This window comes from Bos indicus x Bos taurus, chromosome 11 (genome assembly GCF_003369695.1).
Source record: "Bos indicus x Bos taurus breed Angus x Brahman F1 hybrid chromosome 11, Bos_hybrid_MaternalHap_v2.0, whole genome shotgun sequence".
NCBI classification, from domain to species: Eukaryota; Metazoa; Chordata; class Mammalia; order Artiodactyla; family Bovidae; genus Bos; species Bos indicus x Bos taurus.
The window spans coordinates 97,828,766-97,850,015 of NC_040086.1; the positions used below are offsets into that span (position 1 = coordinate 97,828,766).

A 21,250-nucleotide genomic window follows, 5' to 3' on the forward strand; every position below is an offset into this window, starting at 1 on the left:
TCCCCATCTTAATTGTGGTGATGGTTTCACAGATATACATGTGTACTCGTCAAATTGTTAAATATATGGAGTTATTATAGTCGACTATACATCAATAAAGCTGTACGCTATACAGACAATTGGGCCCCCCTACACCCACCTAATGATCATAACTTCCCCATGTAGGGTCCAGGAACCTGCATTTTAAACAGATCTCAGACAATTTCAGGGCTTCCTGGGTACCTCAGCTGGTAAAGAATCCGCCTGCAATGCAGGAGACCGCGGTTCGATTTCTGGGTCTGGAAGTTTCCCTGGAGAAAGGATAGGCTACCCACTCCAGTATTCTTGGACTTCCCTGGTGGCTCAGATGGTAAAGAATGCGCCTGCAATGTGGAAGACCTGGGTTTGATCCCTGGGTTTGGAAGGTCCCTTGGAGGAGAGTGTGGCAACCAACTCCAGTATTCTTGCCTGGAGAATCCCCGTAGACAGAGGAGCCTTTCGGGCTACAGTCCATGGGTTTGCAAAGAGTCGGACACGACTGATCAACTAAGCACAACACAGGCAATTTCAATGCACATCAGACTTTGAGAAGCACTGTTGTAGTAAAATCCTTCAGCTCCCTATCCCCCATGTCACCAAGACCTCTCCTGATAGAAGGAGTGGTTTAAGCAGGGCCTCCTATCCGAGGAGTTGTGGCATACCGGGGAGGGCATCACGACTCGCTGCACTGGCCATTTTACAGATAAGGAGACTGACACCTTGAGAAACAAATGACATCTTAGATCAAGGTCTCCTGGTTACAAGCAGCAGAAATCACCCAAGTTAGTTATGTCAGAAAGTGGAGGGGCTGTGAAACTATGGGGTTCTATAGGTAGTGGGGAAGGGGAACTATGTTGGGTGGTCAGGCTGGGAACCTTATGGAAACGTGGTCATTTCCACTGGACTCTCTCAGCCCTGCCTCCCCTCCCGTGTTCCCTCCTTCCTCTTTTGAGCAATCTTTTTTCATTTGTTTGTTTGTTTTTCCTTTAATTTTTTTGGCTATACCATGCAGCATGCTGGATCTTACTTCCCTGCCCAGGAATTAAGCCCATGGCCCCTGCAACAGAAGCTCGGAGCCCTAACCCCTGGCCAGCCAGGGACGTCTCTGAACAAACTTTCCTACTTCCTGGAATGTGAGGTGGAAGAAGGTTCACACAGCCACAAAGACAGAGCAGGTCCCTGGATCCCAATTCCATATTTTGGGGAAAGAGAACCAGTGACTCAGTTTGGACCACGTTTGCCCTCCTGGCCCATCAGCTGTGGCCAGATGGGCAGACTCATGTGGTTGGAACGTACAGGGAAGAGGGTGGGAAGTGGCGAGGGGCAGAGGCCACCCGTGTTCTCTGCCTTGAGGTTTAGTCAGAATCACATGGGAGCTTGTAGAAAACCCACACCCACAACCCAACATCGCCAGTATCTGTTTCAGTTGCTCTGAGGCGGGGCTCAAAAATGTACATTAACCGCTAAAGCTAAATCTTCTCAGAGTACAGCATGAGAAACAGCTAGTCTAGGCCAGCACGCTGAAGATACTTTGACCTGGAATCTGAACAGTAGACCCTTAGGGTTGGTTGGAAACAGTATTTGGACTCTTCCAGCTGCTAATGGCAAAGTGAAAGTGGAAGTATTAGTTGCTCAGTCGAGTCTGATTCTTTGTGACCCCATGGACTGTAGCCTGCCAGGCTCCTCTGTCCATGGGATTCTCCAGGCAAAAATACTGGAGTGGGTTGCCAGTCCCTTCTCCAGGGGACTTTCCCGACCCAGGGATTGAACCTGGGTCTCCCACCTTCCAGGAAGATTCTTTACCAACTGAGCCACCAGGAAAGTCACACTGATGGCAAACACCTGCTTAAAATGACAGACGCAAAACTGCAGATTTGCAGATGTTGCAGCTGGTTCATCCAGAAGGGTGGATCTAGCTTCAGAAATTGCTGGATTTGGACTTCCCTGTTGGTTCAGCAGTTAAGAACCTGCTCTGTAAAGCAGGGGATGCAGTTCATTCGGTCCTTGGTCAGCCCGCCTACCGCAACTAAGACCCGATGCAGCCAAATGAATAAATAAATAATTTTTAAAAAACCATTAAAAAGAAGGAAATTGCTGGATTCAAGTACTCAAAGTGTTAGTCGCTCAGTCGTGTCCAACTCTTTGGGATCCCATGGATTGTAGCCTGCCAGGCTCCTCTGTCCATGGGATTCCCCAGGCAAGAAAACTGGAGTGGGTAGCCATTCGTTTCTCCAGGGGACTTTCCCAAACCACGGATCGAACCCGAGTCTCTTCCACTGCAGGCAGATTCTTTACTGTCTGAGCCACTAGGGAAGCCCAGACCCCAGCTGAAATCTTTCTCCACCCTCTGCTTAGACTTTCCTGCATTGGTTTCATTATTAGGCAGACTGAAGTGACTTAGCAGCAGCAGCAGCAGCAGCAGCAGGTGACCTTCTCAGAGCCTCAGGTAAGTTTTCATCCCGCCAGCTTAGACATATCAATGGCAAGAGCAAAAGTCCCAGGGCAGACTCTCATTGGTCCAGTTGAGTCACATGCTCACCCTTAACCAGTTACTATGGAGAGAGGAATGTTGTACTCCTCAAGGACCAGCCCTGGGCCACATCCTTACCAGTACAGCCAGAATTGGGATCTCTGCCTCAAACTGCAAGGACTGAGAGTGGAGGAATGGTTCCTCAAAGGAAAACCAGAGTGCCACAGCCAGGAGGAGCCCTGGGTGCTGAGCGGAACCTAAAAACAGCCAGAGGTGGGACTTCCCTGGTGATCCAGGGGTTAAGAATCCGCCCTGCAATACAGGGGATGCGAGTTCCATCCCTGGTTGGGGAACTAAGATCCCACATGCCATGGAGCAACTAAGTCTGTGTGCAGGAACTACTGATAGCCCACAACTAGATAGCCCACACGCCACAACTGGAGAGTCCATGCCCCGCAACAAAAGATCCCACGTGCTGCAACTGTGACCCAATGCAGCCAAATAAATAAATAACAAACCATCCAGAGGAGATCATGGAGGTCTTTTGGCTCAACCTCCCACCTGGACAGGACCATGTTGGAGGGTTGCCTGAAGACCATGGTGTTGCCAGCCTCAACCCCAGTGGGTATCCCCTTCTGTGGCCTGTCCCTGCTTGTGCTAGGTTCCTAACAGGCAGGGGGCATGCGAGTACCATTACCACATATGTCCAGACTGACTCACCTTGGAGCCAAATGAAGAGCCCAGCCCAGATCCTCCCAGTGAGTCAGGCCCAGCCTGGGCAAAGGAAGGGTGTCCAGGAGGGGCCCCTTCCTAGGAACCATTCCAGTTAGGCCAGCCAACACCCATCATAGGGATGGCGAGACTGAGGCACAGAGAATGAGGGATCTGGGGCCCAGGCCTCCTACCTACCAACCTCTGCCTTCCTCTGGCTCCTCCTGAGTGGTACAGACTGGCCCCCAGAGGGTGACATACAGCTTGCAAGCTGACTTCCATGACTCTAGGCAATGGGTGCATTTGGTTTGCCTTGTACAGAGTTTACAAATATTTAGTACTCGAAATATTTCAACTAGGAAATTTTTATTAAAAGCCCCAGATTTCTGGCTGCTTTTGTAAAAAAAAAAAAAAAAAAGGACTATTGGGCAGGTGGGCCCACATTCCTGCCTGTCAGGATTGCCTGAAGCCGACAGTTAGGCCTCTATCTGACCTCCTGCAGATGCAGGCAGGAACTTGTTATCTGACCCAAGGGCTTCTTAACTGAGTGGCTGTAGACCTCAGCATCAGCAGAATCCTTGGAGAATGTGCTGTCAGGGGGCGGGGGTGGGGGCCTCAGGTGGGCCCCCTCCTCTCTTCATACCCCTTACCTTTTACAGGCCAGGTCCTGTGCAGAGCCCCCGTGCCCAGACAGCCCTCCCATCACTCACCTACTCTGTGTATCTTCCATCAGCTCTCAGCAAGAGGGGTGGCATAGCAGAGGAAACCCTGCAGCCCAGTGGGGAGTGTGACCTGCCCCAACATCATAGCACTCAGGTGGGGCAGGGCCACTCCAGGTGGGATTCCTGACTCACCTGTCACAGGTCCAGGGTCCAGGCCACAGGTCCAGAAGGTGACTCATGCTCAGCCTCTCACGGGAGGCTGACTCATAAGGAGGAGACTGTGTAGCCAGACACGCCTGCGATAGACTCCCAGCTCCGCCACTTACAAACGATGTGCCACCAGGAGAGTCCTGGCGTTAATGCTTTTATCTCCTGAGTGGGGGAAACGCAAGACATCTGACAGGAATGACGTTGACGTTCAGGCAACCGAGACCGAAATGAAAAGTGGATTAAAGAGACATCCAGGGATTGTGCTATGCTCTAGACAAGGAAGTATAAGACAGATGGTATTGCTGGAGGACCGTTGTTCTTTTTTATTTTCATTCTTTGGCCACACCCAGTGGCTTGCGGAATCTTAGTTCCCAGAACAGGGAGTGAACTCGGGCCACAGCAGTGAAAGTGTCAAGTCCTGACTGTTGCAGAAAGGGGAACCCCTTAAGGGCCCAAGAGAGGGCTCCTGTCTAACACTCGGAAATGAATTATCTGAGGAGATACACATGCCGACAAAGCAGGAGACTGTTGGGAGAGCACCTGGGCGGACAGCAGCCGGGTAAGGGAACCAGGAGAACTGCTCTGCCACGTGGCTCACAGTCTCGGGTATCATGGTGATGAGATTCGTTTCTGGGTTGTCTTTGGCCCATCATTCTGACGCAGAGTCCTTCCTAGGGGCGCACACATTGCTCAGCCAAGATGGATGCCAGTGAGAAGGATTCTGGGAGGCAGTTGGACACGCGGTGTCTCCTTTTGACCTTTCCTGAATTCTTCTGGTTGGCGGTGGCTTATTAGTTCCATGTTCCTTACTAGGACCTCAAGTCATAAAATAACTCACACCAATGGTTACTATGGTGCGTGGTCAGGTTGGGTGGTTTCAGTCAGTATGCTTCCCTTAACATGATCACTGGACCACCAGGGAATTCCCAGGACAGTGGTCCTTAACCAGAGGTTTTAAGAACACCTCCCACCCCAGGGACACTGGTGATATCTGGATACATTTCTGATTGTCACAACTGGAGGCGGATATGCTGCTGGTATCCAGTGTTCAGAGATGAAGATGCTACTAAACATCTTACAGTACATGGGACAGCCCTCCATAACATGGAAAGATCCAGTCTAAAATGACAATTGTGTTGAGGTTGAGAAACCCTTCTATAGCTGGACCCAAACATTTATTTATGTTGTTAATTTTTACTGGGGTACAGTTGCTTTACAATGTCATGTTGATTTCTGCTATTCAGCAAAGTGAATCACATATATATATCTCCCCTTTAGATTTCCTTCCCATGTAGGTCACCACAGAGCACTGAATAGCGGTCCCTGAACTATACAGTAGTTTCTCATTAGTTGTCTATTTTAATTTATTTATTTGGCCACAACGGGTCTTAGTTGTGGCATGTGGGATCTAGTTCCCTGACCAGGAAACTAACCCAGGCCCCCTGCATTGGGAACGCAGAGTCTCAGCTACTGGACCACCAGGGAAGTCCCAGTTGTCTATTTCATACATCAGATTAGATCAGATCAGTCGCTCAGTCGTGTCTGACTCTTTGCGACTCCATGAATCGCAGCACGCCAGGCCTCCCTGTCCATCAAACTCACGTCCATGAGTCAGTGATGCCATCCAGCCATCTCACCCTCTGTCGTCCCCTTCTCCTCCTGCCCCCAGTCCCTCCCAGCATCAGAGTCTTTTCCAATGAGTCAACTCTTCACATGAGGTGGCCAAAGTATTGGAGTTTCAGCTTTAGCATCATTCCTTCCAAAGAAATGCCAGGGCTGATCTCCTTCAGAATGGACTGGTTGGATCTCCTTGTAGTCCAAGGGACTCTCAAGAGTCTTCTCCAACACCACAGTTCAAAACCATCAATTCTTCAGCACTCAGCCTTCTTCACAGTCCAACTCTCACATCCATACATGACCACAGGAAAAACCATAGCCTTGACTAGATGAACCTTTGTTGGCAAAGTAATGTCTCTGCTTTTCAATATGCTATCTAGGTTGGTCATAACTTTCCTTCCAAGGAGTAAGCGTCTTTTAATTTCATGGCTGCAGTCACCATCGGCAGTGATTTTGGATCCCAAAAAAATAAAGTCTGACACTGTTTCCACTGTTTCCCCATCTATTTCCCATGAAGTGATGGGACCAGATGCCATGATCTTCATTTTCTGAATGTTGAGCTTTAAGCCAACTTTTTCACTTTCCACTTTCACTTTCATCAAGAGGCCTTTTAGTTCCTCTTCACTTTCTGCCATAAGGGTGGTGCCATCTGCATATCTGAGGTTATTGATATTTCTCCCGGCAATCTTGATTCCAGCTTGTGTTTCTTCCAGTCCAGCGTTTCTCATGATGTACTCTGCATAGAAGTTAAATAAGCAGGGTGACAATATACAGCCTTGACGTACTCCTTTTCCTATTTGGAACCAGTCTGTTGTTCCATGTCCAGTTCTAACTGTTGCTTCCTGACCTGCATACAAATTTCTCAAGAGGCAGATCAGGTGGTCTGGTATTCCCACCTCTTTCAGAATTTTCCATAGTTGATTGTGATCCACACAGTCAAAGGCTTTGGCATAGTCCATAAAGCAGAAGTAGATGTTTTCTGGAACTCTCTTGCTTTTTCCAGGATCCAGTGGATGTTGGCAATTTGATCTCTGGTTCCTCTGCCTTTTCTATAGTAGAGTGTATATATATGGGCTTCCCAGGTGGCTCAGCAGTAAAGAATTCGCCTGCCAATGCAAGAGATGTGGGCTTGATCCCTGGGCTGGGAAGATTCCCTTGGAGGAGGAAATGGCAGCCCACTCCAGTGTTCTTGCCTGGAAAACTCCGTGGAGAGAGGAGCCTGGAGGGCTGCAGTCCACGGGGTCACAAAGACTGAGCACACAGTGTGGATGTGTCAATCCTGACCTCCTAACTCACCTTACCCTCGTTCCCCACCTCAGGATCCATACGTTTCTTCTTTACATCTGTGTCTCTATTTCTAGCAGGACCCGAACTATGAAAACTGAAATTTTCATATGAAACTTTCAAATGAAAAATTGAAAAAAAATTTTTTTTCAAAAGAGGGGAGGAATGAATTGGGAGATTGGGACTGACATATAGACACTGCTATGTGTACAATAGGTGACTAATAAGAGCCTATTGTACAGCACAGGGAACTCTACTCACTGCTCTGCAATGACCTACATGGGGAAAGAATCTAAGGAAGAGTGGTGGCGGTGGTTTAGTCTCTAAATCGGGTCTGACTCCTGCCACCCAATGGACTGTAGCCTGCCAGGCTCCTCTGTCCATAGGATTTACCAGGCAAGAATACTGAAGTGAGTTGCCATTTCCTTCTCCACGGGATCTTCCCAACCCAGGGATCAAGCCCACATCTCTTGCATTGGCAGGCGAATTCTTTACTGCTGAGCCACCTGGGAAGCCCATATATATATATACACTCTACTATAGAAAAGGCAGAGGAACCAGAGATCAAATTGTCAACATCCACTGGATAACTGAAAAGCAAGAGAGTTCCAGAAAAACATCTACTTCTGCTTTATTGACTATGCCAAAGCCTTTGACTGTGTGGATCACAATAAACTGTGGAAAATTCTGAAAGAGGTGGGAATACCAGACCACCTGATCTGCCTCTTGAGAAATTTGTATGCAGGTCAGGAAGCAACAGTTAGAACTGGACATGGAACAACAGACTGGTTCCAAATAGGAAAAGGAGTACGTCAAGGCTGTATATTGTCACTACAGGAAGATTCTTTATCAACTGAGCTACCAGTAATGATCTACATGGAGAAAGAATCTAAAGACTGATTATATGTATATGTATAGCTGATCCATTTTGTTGTACAGCAGAAACTAACGTAACATTGTAAATCAACTATCAGTTCAGTTCAGTCGCTCAGTCGTGTCCGACTCTTTGTAACCCCATGAATCGCAGCATGCCAGGCCTCCCTGTCCATCACCATGAGTCGGTGATGCCATCCAGCCATCTTATCCTCTGTCGTCCCCTTCTCCTCCTGCTCCCCATCCGTCCCAGCATCAGAGTCTTTTCCAATGAGTCAACTCTTCACATGAGATGGCCAAAGTACTGGAGTTTCAGCTTTAGCACCACTCCTTCCACTATACCACAATAAAAATTCATTTTAAAAATAAAATTTTAAAACAAGTGCAATCATAGCACAGTTTGAGGGAAGAAACACAGGGCGTGACCAAAGAAGGCTCCCTGGAGGAAGTGACACCCAAGCTGAATGTGAAGGATGACTAGGAATTGGGAAAGGGATGAGCAAGAAAGTTGTTCTGAGCAAAAGAACAGCGAAGATAAAGGTTTGGAGGGCTGAAAGAGCCTGGAATTTTTAAGGAAGTTAACTTTCTCTCCCTGACCCCTGGTTTTATTGAGATATAAATGACCAGGAAGTAAACGTTCAGTGTGGCTGGAATGTAGTACAGGGTAGGAAGCAGCATCAGCTCAGGTCTGTAGGTTACATTCAGAAGCTTAAACTGCACTTTAAGAGTTAAGGAAAGTCATTGAAGGGGTGGAACAGGGAGGAGCCTGGCTAGATTTACTGCAAAATACCATCCCCTGAAGGGTCTGGAGGCAGGGAGGCCAGTGAAGAGGCTGCTTTGGGTAATCCAGGTGAGAGAGAAGGTGGGGTTGGTTGACAGGAGAGAGAGATGTTGCTGTTCAGTTGCACAGTCGTGTCGACTCTGTGACCCCATGGACTGCAGCTCGCCAGGCTTCCCTGTCCATCAACTCCAGGAGCTTGCTCAAACTCATGTCCATCGAGTCAGTGATGCCATCCAACCATCTCACCCTCTGTCATCCCCTTCTCCTCCTGTCTTCAATCTTTCCCAGCATCAGGTCTTTTCTAAGGAGTCAGTTCTTCCATCAGGTGGCCCAAGTATTGGAGTTTCAGCTTCAGCATCAGTCCTTCCAATGAATATTCAGGACTGATCTCCTTTCGAATGGACTGGTTGCATCTCCTTGCAGTCCAAGGGACTCTCAAGAGTCTTCTCCAACACCACAGTTCAAAACCATCAATTCTTTGGTGCTCAGCTTTCTTGATAGTCCAACTCTCACATCCATAAATGACCACTGGAAAAACCATAGCTTTGACTAGATGGACCTTTGTCAGCAAAGTACTGTCTCTGCTTTTTAGTATGCTGTCTAGGTTGGTGATAGTTTTTCTTCCAATGAGCAAGTTACTTTTAATTTCATGGCTACAATCACCATCTGCAGTGATTTTGGAGCCCAAGAAAATAAAGTCTGTCACTGTTTCTATTGTTTCCCCATCTATTTGCCATGAAGTAATGGGACCAGAGTACATCATGAGAAATGCTGGACTGGAAGAAACACAAGCTGGAATCAAGATTGCCGGGAGAAATATCAATCACCTCAGATATGCAGATGACACCACCCTTATGGCAGAAAGTGAAGAGGAACTGAAAAGCCTCTTGATGAGGGTGAAAGTGGAAAGTGAGAAGGTTGGCTTGAAGCTCAACATTCAGAAAACGAAGATCATGGCATCTGGTCCCATCACTTCATGGGAAATAGATGGGGAAACAGTGTCAGACTTTATTTTTGGGGGTGTTCTGGGTGTTCTTTGGAAGGAATGATGCTAAAGCTGAAACTCCAGTACTTTGGCCACCTCATGCAAAGAGTTGACTCACTGGAGAAGACTCTGATGCTGGGAGGGATTGGGGGCAGGAGGAGAAGGGGACGACAGAGGATGAGATGGCTGGATGGCATCACTGACTCAATGGATGTGAGTTTGAGTGAACTCTGGGAGTTGGTGATGGACAGGGAGGCCTGGCATGCTGCGATTCATGGGGTCGCAAAGAGTCGGACACGACTGAGCGACTGAACTGAACTGAACTGAATGGGACCAGATGTCATGATCTTAGTTTTCTGAACATTGACTTTGAAGCCAACTTTTTCACTCTCCTTCACTTTCATCAAGAGACTCTTTAGTTCTCCACTTTCTGCCATAAGGGTGGTATCATCTGTGTACCTGAGGTTACTGATATTTCTCCCGGCATCTTGATTCCAACTTGTGCTTCATCCAGCCTATCATTTTGCATGATGTACTCTGCATATATGTCAAATATGAGCATTAGCTTGTTAACTTTTGATACCAATCTCATTAGAGAAGGATTTTTTTTAATTTGGCTGTACCATGAGGCATGTGGGATCTTTTAATTTGATAGCTTACATTTATTAATTTGATAACATAATTAATACCCCAATATACACATACCTTTATATAATTGCCATTGATAAAAAATTTCATTCCACAGATTCAAATACACAAGAATGAGAACTTTTTTCTAAGTTTTTGGAAACTCAGTTTGTTTTTCTTTTACCTGGGAACTTTTTAATTTTTTTATTGGAATATAATTGCTTTACAGTGTTGTGTTAGTTTCTGCTGTACAACAAAGCTAATCAGCTATATGTATACACATATCCCCTCTCTCTTGAACCTCCCTGCCACCCCCAGTGTGTGGGATCTTAGTTCCCCACCCAGGGATGGAACCCTGAGCCCCTGCATTGGAAGCATGGAGTCCTAACCACTCTATCACCAGGGAAGTCCCAAGGATTTTTAGATGAGGAAGCCAAGGCTTGGAGAAAGTAAATGACCTCATGCCAGGGCTCACAGCCAGTAAGACGCAGGCTGACTCCAAAGACCTGAGACAAACTTAAGAGGAGTCCAGCTCCTGGCCACAAACCAACGTGTGATCTTCCAGGCACAACTGTAGGCCATTTCGAAAGCTTTGTATGGCAGACCTTACATGCTCTTAGGCAAAGTTGCATTCCCAGCCTAGGTGCTTCCATTCAGAGGCCTCCGATGCTTCTGCCAAATGTGGCCTTCTTATCGGGAGGAGTGGGGAGACGTTTTGCTCTGACTCAGCACTTTCGCACTCCTGGCCTTCCTGCTCTCATTCCCCCAACATACACACAAGTCAGTGAAGCAGGGGCTTCTCTCAACAGTGAAATGATTCCCACCTGCACCTCATCTGCCCCTGCCCGGCCCTGTGCTGTGGCAAAAACGTGACCCTGGAAGAGCTGTCACTTTCCCTTCTTGCTTACGTCATCACGGCCAGTGATCAAAGCCGTGTCTGTTCCTCTCATTTGGGCGGGTTGTCTACTGTGACTCATGGCATTTCAGCTCTTTTTTGTGTGTGCTTTGGGTTTGTTTTTTTTTTTGGCTGCACTGTATGGCTTGTGGGATCTTAGTTCTCCAACCAGGGATTGAACCTGAGTCCTTGGCTGTGAAAGCACAGAGTCCTAAGCACTAGACCGCCAGGGGATTCCCACACCTCCATCAAAGCACTGTGTGCAGCTCTTCCCCACCCTGGCCTTGGTTCCCATCCCCCACTCTCCCCTCAATCCTTCCTACTCTTTGCTCCTTGTACATCTTTTCTGATCTTACTCAAGCCACTTTTTTTACTTTTTTGATGTAGATAATTTTGTTTTTATGTTTACTGAACATGTTACAGTATTGCTTCTATGTTTTGGTGTTTTGGCTGTGAGGCACACGGGATCTTAGCACCCCAACCAGGCTAAACCTCAGTTCAGTCACTACGTCATGTCAGACTCTCTGCAACCCCATGGAGGGCAGCACGCCAGGCTTCCCTGTCCTTCACCATCTCCCAGAGCTTGCTCAAACTCAGGTCCATTGAATCGGTGATGCCATTCAACCATCTCATCCTCTGTCGCCCCCTCTCCTACCTTCAATCTTTCCCAGCATCAGGGTCTGTTGAAGGCGCAGTCTTGACCCCTGGACCGTGTGTGAAGTCCTTGAGTTGTTGAGCTCAGTTACTCAGTCATGTCTGACTCTTTGGGACCCTATGGACTGTAGCTCACCAGGCTCCTCTGTCCATGGGATTTTACAGGCAAGAATACTGGAGTGGGTTGCCATGCCCTCCTCCAGGGGATCTTCCTGACCCAGAGATGGAACCCACATCTCCTGCATTGGTAGGTGGACTCTTTACCACTGAGCCACCTGGGAAGGTCCAGAAGTCCATCAAGCCATCAAGCTCCCATTGTGATCTCAAGAAAAGATGCACAAGTTAGCTGGAATATCAGACTTGTGATACTAATAATGGCAGCAGCCAGTATTTACTGGCACACGCTATGTCCATCCCAGGAACACACCAGGGACGTGTACATACATGATGTCATGAAATGAGTTAATACGCACAGGGCTTAGAACAGGGTCTAGATATGGTCAGTGCTCAATAAATGTACAATATCTGGTAACACCCCAGTCAAGTAGGGATTATTATTCATCATAATCATTTTAGAACTGAGAAGACTGAGGCTCAGAAAACTTCAGAGACCCAGTGAATAAGGGGTGGAGGTGATCTCAAGCCCAAACCTGCCGAGTCCCAGGGACTTTCCACATGGAAGCACTGCCTCTCCGGATCTGCTGTGCAATTTCTATTGAACAGGAAACATCGGGGTAAGATATAGCTTACAAAGAGAATCTTTATGAGAGACTTCTATCAGAATGATTTAAAATGTAAAAGGTTTTGGGACTTCCTTGTGCTTCAGTGGTTAAGACTTCCAGCTTGCATGGCAGGGAGTGTGGGTTCAATCCCTGGTTGGGGAACTAAGATCCGGCATGCGGCAGGGTCAAAAAAAAAAAAAGTTAAAAGTTTCAATACTTGAAGTAGTAAGCTTCAGTGGCTTGGAAGATGTCACTTTCACAAAACTCCACGTTTCAGGGAACGTTTCCAAATGAATCACCCTCATATATGTGACCGTTCTTCACCAGCACCATCAAGGTGCAGTGGGTTTTTTTTTTATTTCATTTTTAGGCCATGCCATGTAACACGCAGGATCTTAGTTCCCCAGCCAGGGAATAAACCCGGGCCCCCTGCACTGGGAGCGTGGAGTCTTAAACCACTGGACCACCAGGGGAGTCCCAAGGTGCAGTGGGTTTAATTCTGTTAAAACCACCCTTTTTCCTATTACAAGAATAAGTTCAAAGCCTACAAAGAATAGAAGTCACTGTGTTCCCTTTCAAGTGCCAGGAAGAACAACACAAGTTGCCCCCTGGGCCTCTCACCTGACCTAAAAACTCAAGATCAGGCTCAAATCATCTCTAAGTGATTTCACATCTCACCAGCAGCCAGATCAGAGCAGTAAAAGTTAAAGAACAGCAGTTAAAGATTATAGGCTACCCCAGTGTATAAGGCAGCTGTGTGGCTTTAGGCAAATTGTTTAACCTCTCTGATACTCAGTGGCCTCATCTGTAAACTGAAAACAGCATTACTACCTAGTTCATGGGGCTGTTGCAAGAAGTCTATAAAGTAATGCTTACAAGACCTGGGCTCCATAACTTGCCAGGTTTTATTCTCACTAAATACTGGAGAGAGTGGTAACTGTGCTCAGAAAGGCTGGGCTCCCTCCAGAATGAGGGCCACTCTCAAGTGAGAATTACTGCTTAGCAGGACTTCTCAACTGTTCAGCAGAAACTCCTGAGAACCAGTCCTTCCTGGGACATTATCTTGATTCCAGCTGAATTTAGAATTCATAGACTGAATTCTTCCAGTCTATGTATGAGCCACAGTTCTTCAGAAAAGATGAGAATACCCAAAGAACTTGTTTATAATGCGTATTCTTAGAGCTCTCCCTCCAGGAGTCTCGTCTAGGTTTGACGTGGGGCCAGGGATTGGTTATATTTAACAAACACTCCCAAGTAATTCTCATCCAGAGTCTGAGACATTGCTGTAAACCAGGGATAGGCAGGCAGGCTTTTCTGGAAAGAGCCAGAGAGTAAATATCTTTGGCTTGTGGGCCAGATATCTGTCACAACCACTCAACTCTGCTGTTGTAGCAGCAAAACAGCCAGACATTAAGGAAATGAAGGGATGTGGCTGTGTTCCAGTAAAACCTGATTTACAAAGACACGTGGGGGGCCAGATTTGACCCGTGAGCCCCTGCTCTCTGCCAGCCCCTATCTCCTCTACATATAACTAATGAAGACACAGATATGTCTTTTTTTTTAAGTGATATTTCTTTAATTTAAAATTATGACCTGGAAAGACCCAGTCACTCAAAGCGATCCAAACTTCCTCTTTATACCCAATTGGAACAGACACAATATTGGCTCAGATTGCCAACCCCAGAGAAAAACCAAACCACGCTGCAAACCCCTCAGGAATTTCCCGAACTTCCTAAGTTCAGGGGCCATCAGGCTCCACGAATGGAGGACGCCCAAGTGGCCAGAGGCTGCTGCTTTTCAGTCACTGAGAAGAGTTTTCCTTCGCTCTGTAGCTGGCACCTCCCTCGTCCCCCATTGTGAGGATGATGCTAAAAGAGTCACCTCCCAACTGTCCTCGGAGGCATCTTCCCGTAACTGCCACAGTGGAGCTGGGTGATTCTGGACGTACCAGAAGGGCAGCACCTTCTTTGTTTAGCTGAGATCTGGAGCCTTGAGTTGTAACCAGCGGTCAACGTGTGGCCAAGGCCTCCTCGGCAGCAAAATGGCCAACTTGGGAGAGGACCGGGGAAGGTGCAAGGGTCTCAGTAACTGATGGCAATTCTGTAAATGAAACAAGACAGATGCCAGCTGGGTAAAGTCCTTACAAATGGGGAGAAAGCGTCAAGACAGAACAGGGAATACCACCTCCTCCAGCACTCCGAGGTCGGTTGGCTCTCCTTCGAGCACAGACGTCCGAGGTCCCACTTCTTGGGTCAGTTTCAGTTCTCCCACCGCAGACGTTCAGGGCCAATTAGGCCTTCGGATTCACCCAACCAGTCAGTGAGGCTCTCGTGAGAACACGTGGCACAGAGAACTGTAAGAAGGCAGTCCAGGGCGTGATGCGATGGAGGCTGTTTTCTGCACCGAGTTTTGGAACTGCGCGATCAGTAGAGGGGAAAGGAGGAAGGGCGTGGCCAGAGCTGCCCTCGGAGGCCCTGGAGGCCTTCCCAGAGGGGTTCGTGTACCATAAATACCACTGGCTCGCAGCAAAGCCTTCTTTACAGAAGCCGTGGCCTCAGTGGCCACTGCAAGTGGGGGCAACGAGTAACATTTACAGCACCCAAAGCCTGATGCTTGACCTGAGTCAAAAGCGTCGGGACAAACCACCAAAGGGCTGCCCGGGGAACGCAGTGGAAGACCAGATGGAAGTCAGGCTGGTCCCCACCACACACAGCATTCCTGAGCCAGGCCGGTTGAAGCCTGGGTATACTGCAGGGGCAGTCCAGAGCACTAACACGGTGTGCCCGGGTGCGGTGGGGGTAGAGGGGAGTGCATGGCCCTAACCAGAGTCCCCTGAGAACTGAGACACAGTGAGCAGGAGAAAAGGGCAGGGCTTCCTCCTCAAGCCCACTGGGTCACTCTGCCTCCCAAGGGAGGAAGAAGATATTGTGCTACTGCCAGCACCACTGACGTTATTTTACTCCAAAGGATGGCACCTCTGTGGGGGGTGGGTATTTCAGCGCCGGCCCCCAGCTGTGACATGTACCCACCCACCCCCACCCCCCTGCAGTGAGAGCCCTCCTCATGGTGGTCCTAGTCTGAATCTGGGTCATGTCATAAGCCCTGGCTTATGACAACATGGGTCCCCTCACCAGCATCTCACCCCCACCCAATCCAGTCTTCAGGTTCTTAGCAGGACAGCTCAAGGGGTGGGGTGGGTAACAAGAGTTTTGGGTCCCAGGAACCCAACAAATTCTTCTTCCCAGTCTCCTTCACCTCCCAGAAACTGTGGACCCCTAAATGTCTGTCAAACTGGGAGCCGTTCAGGTGGTCGGGCCTAGCCTAAGGCCAACCACACAAGCCGCTTACAAGACCTCCACGGTGTCATCCGTTCACAGCAGAAGGCTGGCCTGACCCCTGTTCTCATTGGATGATGCTGTCTGGCTGCCCGTTCTGGGCCACCTGTCCAGGCTCCGAGGCGGTGGCGGGGTTGGGCATGTTGCTCTGGAGGTAGCGGCGGAAATCTTTGATCATGGGCCGGAGGACCTGGATGAGGACGCTCAGGGCCGCCTGGGTGCCCTCCATGGCCTGAGCCTGGCGCTCCTGGGCACAAGCCTGCACCTCCTGGGAGCGACGGATCATCTGTAGCAGGTCGTTCTGCTGCTCCAGGTGCTGGGCGATCTCCTTCACATGCAGGTTGGTGACCCGCTGCTCCTGGATCAGCTTGGCTGAGTTGAGGGCTATGCGGCTCTTGAGCGCCTGCGGCTTGACCGAGGTATCAGCGTGCTGGGCCATCATCTCCACAGGGGCCTCGGCCGGCAGGGGCGGGGGGGCCTCAGCTGTGCAGTACTCTACCACTCCCTCCTCCAGCGTGTGATAGGTGGTCTCTGTGGGGACTGTGGGGAAGAAAGAGCAAATCAGTGGCAGGTCACTTTCTAGAAAGAGCGAGGCTGGCCATATGGGGTAGGGGGGAGGCCAGTAAGCCTTGTTCTGGAGAATTCAGCCTCCCCTGGCTTTATAGCCTTTTATTTATAAATCTGGGGCTTCCTGGGTGGCGCTAGTGGTAAAGAACCTGCCCACCAATGCAGGAGGTGTAAGAGACGCGGGCTCGATCCCTGGGTCAGGAAGATCCCCTGGAGAAGGGCATAGCAACCCACTGCAGTATTCTTGCCTGGAGAATCCCATGGACAGAGAAGCCTGGTGGGCTACAGTCTATGGGTTGCACAGAGTCAGCCATGACTGAAGCGACTTAGCACACATGTATAAATCTAGACTCTAAAGGATTTAGAATCTTAATCTACTTAATAACCAAAGGGTCAGCCCCAGATCAGGCAAAAGCAAAGATGCTAACAGTTAAGACCAGCACCTACTATGTGCTAGGCACGGATGGTGCTAACCCTTTGCCCTCCTTAGCTCCATGAACCCTCATAATGACACCAAGAGGCAGATATTGTCACCTTCATTTTCAGAGATGATAAGACAGACGCAGACACCATGGTATGACTTGCCTGAGGTCACACAGCTTATTCAGCAGGTATAGGAAGCCAGGTGTCCCCCAGTACTAGTGCCCAAGGTGTTCACAGTCACCCCACTGGGCTGCTTCTGGCAATTAAAAGCAGGGCTACATGCTCCTGGAAGTACCAGCACACAGAAGGCATCCTGGGTGAGGGTTTGCAACTCCACTGGTCCTGTCTCCTTCAGTGCTTTCTTGATTTCCATGTCTTTTATGGCCAAGCAGAAAAGGAGGCAGGAGTAGGAGGGCAGCAGTTAAAGTGCCCAATAAGTGCCTCCCTGTCTCCTTGATCACCTTAATCAATGGAATGCCTAAAGGTCCTTCCTCTTACAGAACAGCAGCTGATTTAGACCAGTGTTTCCCATCTCCATATCCTTGAGAAATATGACACTGCTGGGGTATGGCACGCACACACACACACACGCACACACACACACACCCAATTCTCCGAAGTCCGGTTGAGAAACCACTGATTGATTCTGTTCCCAGCCCACCACAAAGACCACTTAACAGTCATTGGTGCAAACCTTATCTGAACTAAAAAGTCCAACCAACTAGTTTCATTGTCATTCCTAGCTTGAGAACGTTTGAAGGCACTCTGGCTGGGCTGTTTGGGCCTCCAAGCATGTCGGAAAGATCAGTTCTTCCCCACCCTTTAATGCCCAAATCAACTGTGTCCCACCCCCGCCAGGAAGTCCCCTTTCTCTTCTGAGTCCTTAGGTGATCCCGACTGACAGTGGAGTTATTCATATATGTGTCCCTCTATCTGTCCTCGGAGAATATAACCGGCCTATCTCTTAAGACACCTTGGGAGTCCCAGCGCTGAGCCCAGGGTTTGGCCCAGAATTGCACTAATGGTTGATGAGTGAATGGAGGGGTAGGTTAACACCAGGAACTGGGAGGTTCCTCAGCAGTGCCTGATGAATGTTCACACTGAAAACCACAATGTCTTTGTCCAGAGTCAATGTCCACCTGCCTATTCATTCAGTAAATACCTCCTGACTGCCTACTAGGCGCCAGGCTCTGGGATAAGTCCTGTGGGGATATAAACATGGTCTCTGTCTTCAAGGACCAAACAGTTCAGTCACGGATGCAAATGGTGGCAAAACAGTGGAGGGCAAGCCAGCCCCTCCGAAGTCCAGACTGCGTGCTGAGGAAGTCTCAGAGAGAAAACAAGATCACTTCTGTCTGGGGAGCCCTTGGAAGGCCTCCTGGTTGTCCAAGACTCCCATCTGACCTTTGACCCTTGGCAGCCAACCTTCCCTGGGCTGCCCTAGCTCTTGCTGGCCCTTCCCATTTAGGAACGCCGGACTGGGTGGGAGAGGTCACTCACTCTGTGTCAGGGTGACTGTGGCGGCGGCTGCAGTGGCTGTGGGTCCAAGGGCCACGGGGTGGATCTCTGCGGTACTGGGCAAGCTGATAATGGTGGCCTCACCCAGCAGGTTGCAGATGCGTTGTTGCATGGGGGTGAGCAGTACAGGGGCCACAGCGGGGCCACCGGCGCCACTGCCACCGCCTGTCCCGGGCCCACCTGCTCCATCTTCCTCAGTGGGCCCTGGGGCCTCGCCACCCTCTACGGCCGCCCGGACCTGGGCAACCTTGCGACGGACCTCGGTCTTGAGGTCGGACCACTTCTTCTTGACCTCGGGCAGCTCCCGGCGGCAGGTGGCCACGGCATTGACCCTTCTCAGAATGCCGTGCCACGCCGCACTCTTGGCAGCCAGAGGGACGCCGGCGTTGAAGTGGTTCACCAGCAGGTGCTTCTTCAGTTCCAGCTCCTCCACGATGATCTCCACCTCACGCTCAGAGAAGTTCATCTTCCTTTTCTTGGCGGGAACGGCCATGGCCTCTCCCCACCCGGCTTTTTAAAGAAACTATAATCCCCTAAACTGCCCCAATTCGCCTTCTGTCTTCCTTAGCCTCGCTACTCACCCACTCCCCCTACAGGGGATAGGCTGGGCTGGTCCAAGGCCAAGTACCAGGCCTTTGGTAACCCCCCTCGCTACGCAAAGTGCGTAGGGCCCAGCCCCGACCTGCCCAGCCGCTGCCAGCCAGCTGCGTAATGGCTTCCTGAATCTGCCTCTTCCGCCGGGGTGTGCGGAGATCCGCCCACTTCCCCTCTTCCCGCCTTCCAGAGCTTCTCTAGGGAGACCTGCCCTCCCGGTTGGTCGCGGTTCAGACATCACATCGATCACTGGTTCTTTCTACCTGTCGCTCAGCTAAAGGGCACGCCTACTTACTGGAATTCGCCTGATCATTGGTCTAAAGGTGTGTCTGTCGCTACAGAGCGCCCCACCCAATCTAGCCTTTACTCACCCCTATTGGAAAGTCGTCCTGTCGTTCAATCACATGATTACGACTTTTACGCCGTTAAATTCAGCTATTTTATTGGTGAGTTAGGGAGTTAGATGACCAAAACCCGGTTTCCTTGAGGATCCTTAGTGCTTTCGGCCTTAAGCCGTTGACCAGTTAACTTTTTATTCTACCCAGGGCGCAAACTTTGCCTTGGCAACCGCAGATCACAATCGCTCCTCAAGCAAATCCTATTTCCCATTGGAGATGATGATCTCTCCGTACACGACGGCTCCTCGCGTCTTTAAGATTCCGCGGATAAACAGCGTTGCTCAATGGAAGTAGGACACGGGGCTTTCCGCCTGCCAATCACAGGACTCCTGCCTATCGCAGCGTGATTTCTTCTCGCCGGCCCGACTCAGCCAATCCCCGCCTCCCGCCATTTGAATCGGCCTCAGGTTGAGCCGGGATTGCCCCGCCCTCTCCATTGATCCGGGTAGCCTAGGGCTGCGTGGGCAGTCCTCGGGGTGGCTCCGCCCCCCCGGTGGCCGTTCTGGCCTGTGATTGGCAGGCGTCGTGCCCGGGGGCGTGGCCATCCAGGCGGCGCGCAGCGGGGCGTAGCTCCCGGAAGCTGCCCATCCCGCCTGCTTGCCGGCAACGCAGAGCCCGCGCTAGACGACCGAGAACCCCGGCGTGTCGTCCGCGCTCTCCCCGCCGGCCCGCCGCCCCAGCCTCACGCCCGATGGTGAGCAGTGTGTTGTGCCGCTGCGTGGCCTCCCCGCCGCCAGACCCCGCCGCCTCCGCCTCGTCGTCCGCCTCATCGCCGGCGTCTGTGGACCCGTGCGGCGGCGCCGTCTGCGGGGGCCCGGACCACCGGCTGCGCCTCTGGAGCCTCTTCCAGACTCTGGACGTCAACCGCGACGGCGGGCTGTGTGTCAACGACTTGGCCGTGGGACTTCGGCGCCTGGGACTACACCGCACCGAGGGCGAGCTTCGGGTAGGCAACGCGCAGCCCTCCGCGCGGGCGGGGTAGGGACCCCTCTTCGCGCCCCAGCACCTCCGGGAGGTCCAGGTGACAGAAGCCAGGTGCGACCGGCTTCTCTGGCAGCCCTTTGGAGCTTGGCAGGCTTGGTGGAGGCCTCTCGGGCTGGCTGAGACCCCCTGGATGACAGACTTGGACACCCCCATTTATGCCCTAGTGGGAGTAGAGCTCCTTCTTGGCCTCCGTAGGCGCTTGGGCTGGGGACAGGGGTGCGGGGATAGGCCAGGTGGGTACCCTTTGGATATTCTGATGGCCGAAAATCCCCTTTCTGCCGGGGCTTTCCCCAAAGTAGAAGGCCAGGTCTCCAGAGTCTGCTGTATGTCACCTTCTGACCTCAAGACTTAAGCTTTGATGTTCCCTTCTACCCATCATTAATGGTTTTATCCATCCTCTTCCAGTGGCCCCACGTTTCCATGCCAGCGGTGGACCCTGATCGGGTTCCTCTCAGAAACATGTGGGAGTTGGAAAAAATGGGAACTGGGGTTTCAGGCAGATCCTGCCATGTGGGTGGTAAGAACTGACAGTTCTGGGTGAGGCTCAATCCCAGTTGACATGCTTATCCAGAAAATGGGACCAAGATCTCTTACAAGCTTGCAGATTAGAGTGAAAGAATCCAGGAGAAATTTTTTTCCTAAAAGTGAAAGCCTGGCCCACCTAGGAGGAGACTTTGTTACTCTTGTTCTGGAGTGGCCGCCTGGCCAAGGGGGAAGGAGGGACAGAGATGTGCTGTCCTTTCTGTATGAAACCCTCAAGCAGAGGCTGTTTCTTCCTCTTCTGTCTCTCATGGTATGTTTTCCTATCTGACTTTGTAGCTGTAGCTGCCCTTTTCCAAGTGTTTTGTTTATTGTGGCTTAGCCTGATTTATAACCTGGAGGAAGACCACTTTACCTAGCAACCTGTTTCTCTTGTAAGTTA

The 21,250-nt window shown here is 50.3% G+C and overlaps 2 protein-coding genes across 4 annotated transcripts in view; one reads left to right on the plus strand and one right to left on the minus strand.

Annotated features, from left to right (window-relative positions):
• Positions 1–14,062: 14,062 nt before the first annotated feature.
• On the minus strand, positions 14,063–19,805 carry NAIF1 (nuclear apoptosis inducing factor 1). Of its 2 annotated transcripts, XR_003513506.1 has the most exons (3): positions 18,335–19,805; positions 14,694–16,384; positions 14,063–14,609 (listed from the first exon to the last, which is right to left on the minus strand). XR_003513506.1 is itself a non-coding variant. In XM_027556387.1 (2 exons), the coding sequence occupies exons 1-2, from the start codon at positions 18,843–18,845 to the stop codon at positions 15,912–15,914; spliced, it is 984 nt and encodes a 327-aa protein (XP_027412188.1). In that variant the 5' UTR covers positions 18,846–19,805; the 3' UTR covers positions 14,063–15,911. The 2 variants fall into 2 exon arrangements, 1 of the variants encoding a protein (XP_027412188.1); XM_027556387.1 differs by having other exon boundaries at positions 14,063–16,384.
• Positions 19,806–19,892: 87 nt separating this feature from the next.
• SLC25A25 (solute carrier family 25 member 25) overlaps positions 19,893–21,250 on the plus strand; it is a 36,530-nt gene continuing 35,172 nt past the window's right edge. The window contains exon 1 of one of the 2 annotated variants that reach the window (XM_027556381.1): positions 19,893–20,290. In XM_027556381.1, coding sequence (XP_027412182.1) covers positions 20,036–20,290 — 255 coding nt within the window. In that variant the 5' untranslated portion in view covers positions 19,893–20,035. The remainder of the gene's footprint in view (positions 20,291–21,250) is intronic. The other variant, XM_027556380.1, reaches the window with a different exon arrangement.

Coding starts and splice junctions, on each gene's coding strand:
- NAIF1 (XM_027556387.1), bottom strand. CDS start 18,845: ATGGCCGTTCCCGCCAAGAAAAGGAAGATGAACTTCTCTGAGCGTGAG. Junction 16,385..18,334: donor CACAGTCACCCTGACACAGA/GTGAGTGACCTC, acceptor TCTTCCCCACAG/TCCCCACAGAGACCACCTAT.